The sequence below is a fragment of the Colobus angolensis genome, unplaced genomic scaffold (assembly GCF_000951035.1).
Source record: "Colobus angolensis palliatus isolate OR3802 unplaced genomic scaffold, Cang.pa_1.0 Scaffold34, whole genome shotgun sequence".
NCBI classification, from domain to species: Eukaryota; Metazoa; Chordata; class Mammalia; order Primates; family Cercopithecidae; genus Colobus; species Colobus angolensis.
In genome coordinates, this window is record NW_012116710.1 from 6,435,461 (window position 1) to 6,437,814 (window position 2,354).

A 2,354-nucleotide genomic window follows, 5' to 3' on the forward strand; every position below is an offset into this window, starting at 1 on the left:
CCAGCCCAGGTCCTGGCGGGGATTCGGACCGCGCTCCCCGCCTTGGACTCCTACCCGGCACCGGCCCTACCTTTGGATCCGCCCCCGGAACCTGCCCCGGAGCCGCCTTTGTCGCCCGAGGAGGACCCTGAGCCGGCGCCGAGCCTGAAGCTCATCCCGTCGGTCTCCAGCGAGGCCGGGCCCGCCCTGGGGCCCCTTCCCGCTCACACTCCTCTGGCCGCGAACTCATCCGGGCCCACCCTGGACTTCACCTTCAGGGCAGACCCGTCGGCCACCGGGCTGGCAGATCCCCACATGCCCAGCCCTGTTCCCGCGCCCATTCTGGGGACCATCCCGTCGGCCCTCTCCTTACAGAATTCGACGGAAACCTTCGTCTCCACCAGCGAGAACTTCGCGCTGGACAAGAGGGTCCTGATTCGAGTGACCTACTGGTGAGGACCTCACACAAGCCTCTCCCAACCCCCGGGGACAGGGCTGGCGGTGGGGGCTGGGTCTCCGGCGACGTGGAGGTCAGGGTTGGGGTAGGGCAAGGGGAGGGATTCAGGTAGAGCCCCAGAGTCCCAGTTCCCAGACTGGAAACTCGCTCTTGTCTCTCATTCTCTTTGGGGCGGGAGAACTTCAGGTTCAAATCCCTGCTTTGGATCTGAGCTTCATTCATCCATCCCCGCGGGCCAAGTGCCAGGCCTGTGCTGGGGATGGGGTGCTGAGCAGAGCGACCTGCTTTGCTCCCCAGCAAAACCGACACAAAGACACCGCACATGATGGGGGCTCTGGCTTCCCTTCCCAGCCTCTCTCCTGCCCTGGAAGCCTCTCTGGCCCCTTGTCTCTCTCTCTCTCTCTCATTTTCTCCTCTTCTGCCCAGGCAGTCTCTCCCACTCTGTGTCTCCCCACCTCACTCTCTGTTTTGTTTTTGTTTTTGTTTCAGACAGGGTCTTGCTTTATTGCCCAGGCTGGAGTACAATTTTGCACTCACAGCTCACTGCAGCCTCGACCTCTAGGGCTCAAGCGATCCTCCCACCTCAGCCTCCTGAGTAGCTAGGACTACAGGTGTGCACCACCATGCCTGCCTTTTTTTTTTTTTTTTTTTTTTTTGAGCAGAGTTTCACTCTTGTTGCCCAGGCTGGAGTGCAATGGCGCGATCTCCGCTCACTTTAACCTCTGCCTCCCGGGTTCAAACAATTCTCCTGCCTCACCCTCCGGAATAACTGGGACCACAGGCACGTGCCACCATGCCCCGCTAATTTTGTATTTTTTTTTTTAGTAGAGGCGGGGTTTCACCATGTTGGACAGGCTAGTCTCTTATCTCCTGACCTTGTGATCCACCTGCCTTGGCCTCCCAAAGTGCTGGGATTACAAGCGTGAGCCACTGCGCCTGGCCCCTAATTTTTAAATTTTTTGTAGAGACGGGGTCGGGGATGGGATGCAGGGGCAGTATCACTATGTTGCCCAGGCTGTTCTTGAACTCCTAGATTCAAGCAGTCCTCCTGCCTCAGCCTCCCAAAGAGCTGGGATTACAGGTGTGAGCCGCCGTGTCCAGCCTGTGTCTTTCCTTTCCGAGTGTTGTGTGTTTCTCCTTCTCCCTATCTGGGTTCCCTCATCTCTGGCCTCTTTCTTACTCTCCATCTTCTCTTTTCTGTCTCTTTCTCTGACTCAATGGATTCATGGATTTATGTATTCATTCATTCATTTGACAACTATTTCTTCAGCACCCACCATGTTCCAGGCCCTATTGGCATCAGGGACACAGCAGTGAACAAAACAGAGATCCCTGGCCTTGTGGCTCCCACGGGCTGGTGTGGAGGGGCAAGCAATAAACAATAATATGACCCCTGGAAAATGATCTCATATGTGAGGAGGTGATACGTACTGTGAACAAAAGGCATTTTGGGGGGTTGCAGTTTTAGCTGGGGTGGTCAGGAAGGCCTCACTGAGAAGGGGATATATGAGAGAAGCCCTGAAGGAAAGAGAAAAGGAGTTGTGTGGATGCTGTGGGGAGAGCATTCGGCTGAGGGAACTTCTAGTGCAAAGGCCCTGAGGTAGGGCATACTTGGGGTGTTGAAAGATGAGCAAGGGGCCAGGCCTGTAATCCCAGCACTTTGGGAGGCCGAAGCTGGTAGATCACGTGAGGCCAGAAGTTTGAGACCAGCCTGGTCAACATGGTGAAACCCCATCTCTACAAAAAATTCAAAAATTAGTTGGGTGTGATGGTGCATGTCTGTAATCCCAGCTACTTGGGAAGCTGAGGTGGGAGAATCGCTGGAACCCACGAGGTGGAAGGTTGCAGTGTGTCGAGATCACACCACTGCTCTCCAGCCTGGGCGACAGAGCAAGACTCTGTCTCAAAAAAAAAAAAA

At 55.5% G+C, this 2,354-nt stretch overlaps 1 protein-coding gene across 1 annotated transcript in view; it reads left to right on the forward strand.

Annotated features, from left to right (window-relative positions):
• Nucleotides 1-2,354, forward strand: part of LOC105519159 (selenoprotein V) — an 11,153-nt gene that overhangs the window by 8,043 nt on the left and 756 nt on the right. Inside the window, 1 exon segment of the mRNA XM_011952441.1 lies at nt 10-431. Coding sequence (XP_011807831.1) covers nt 10-431 — 422 coding nt within the window.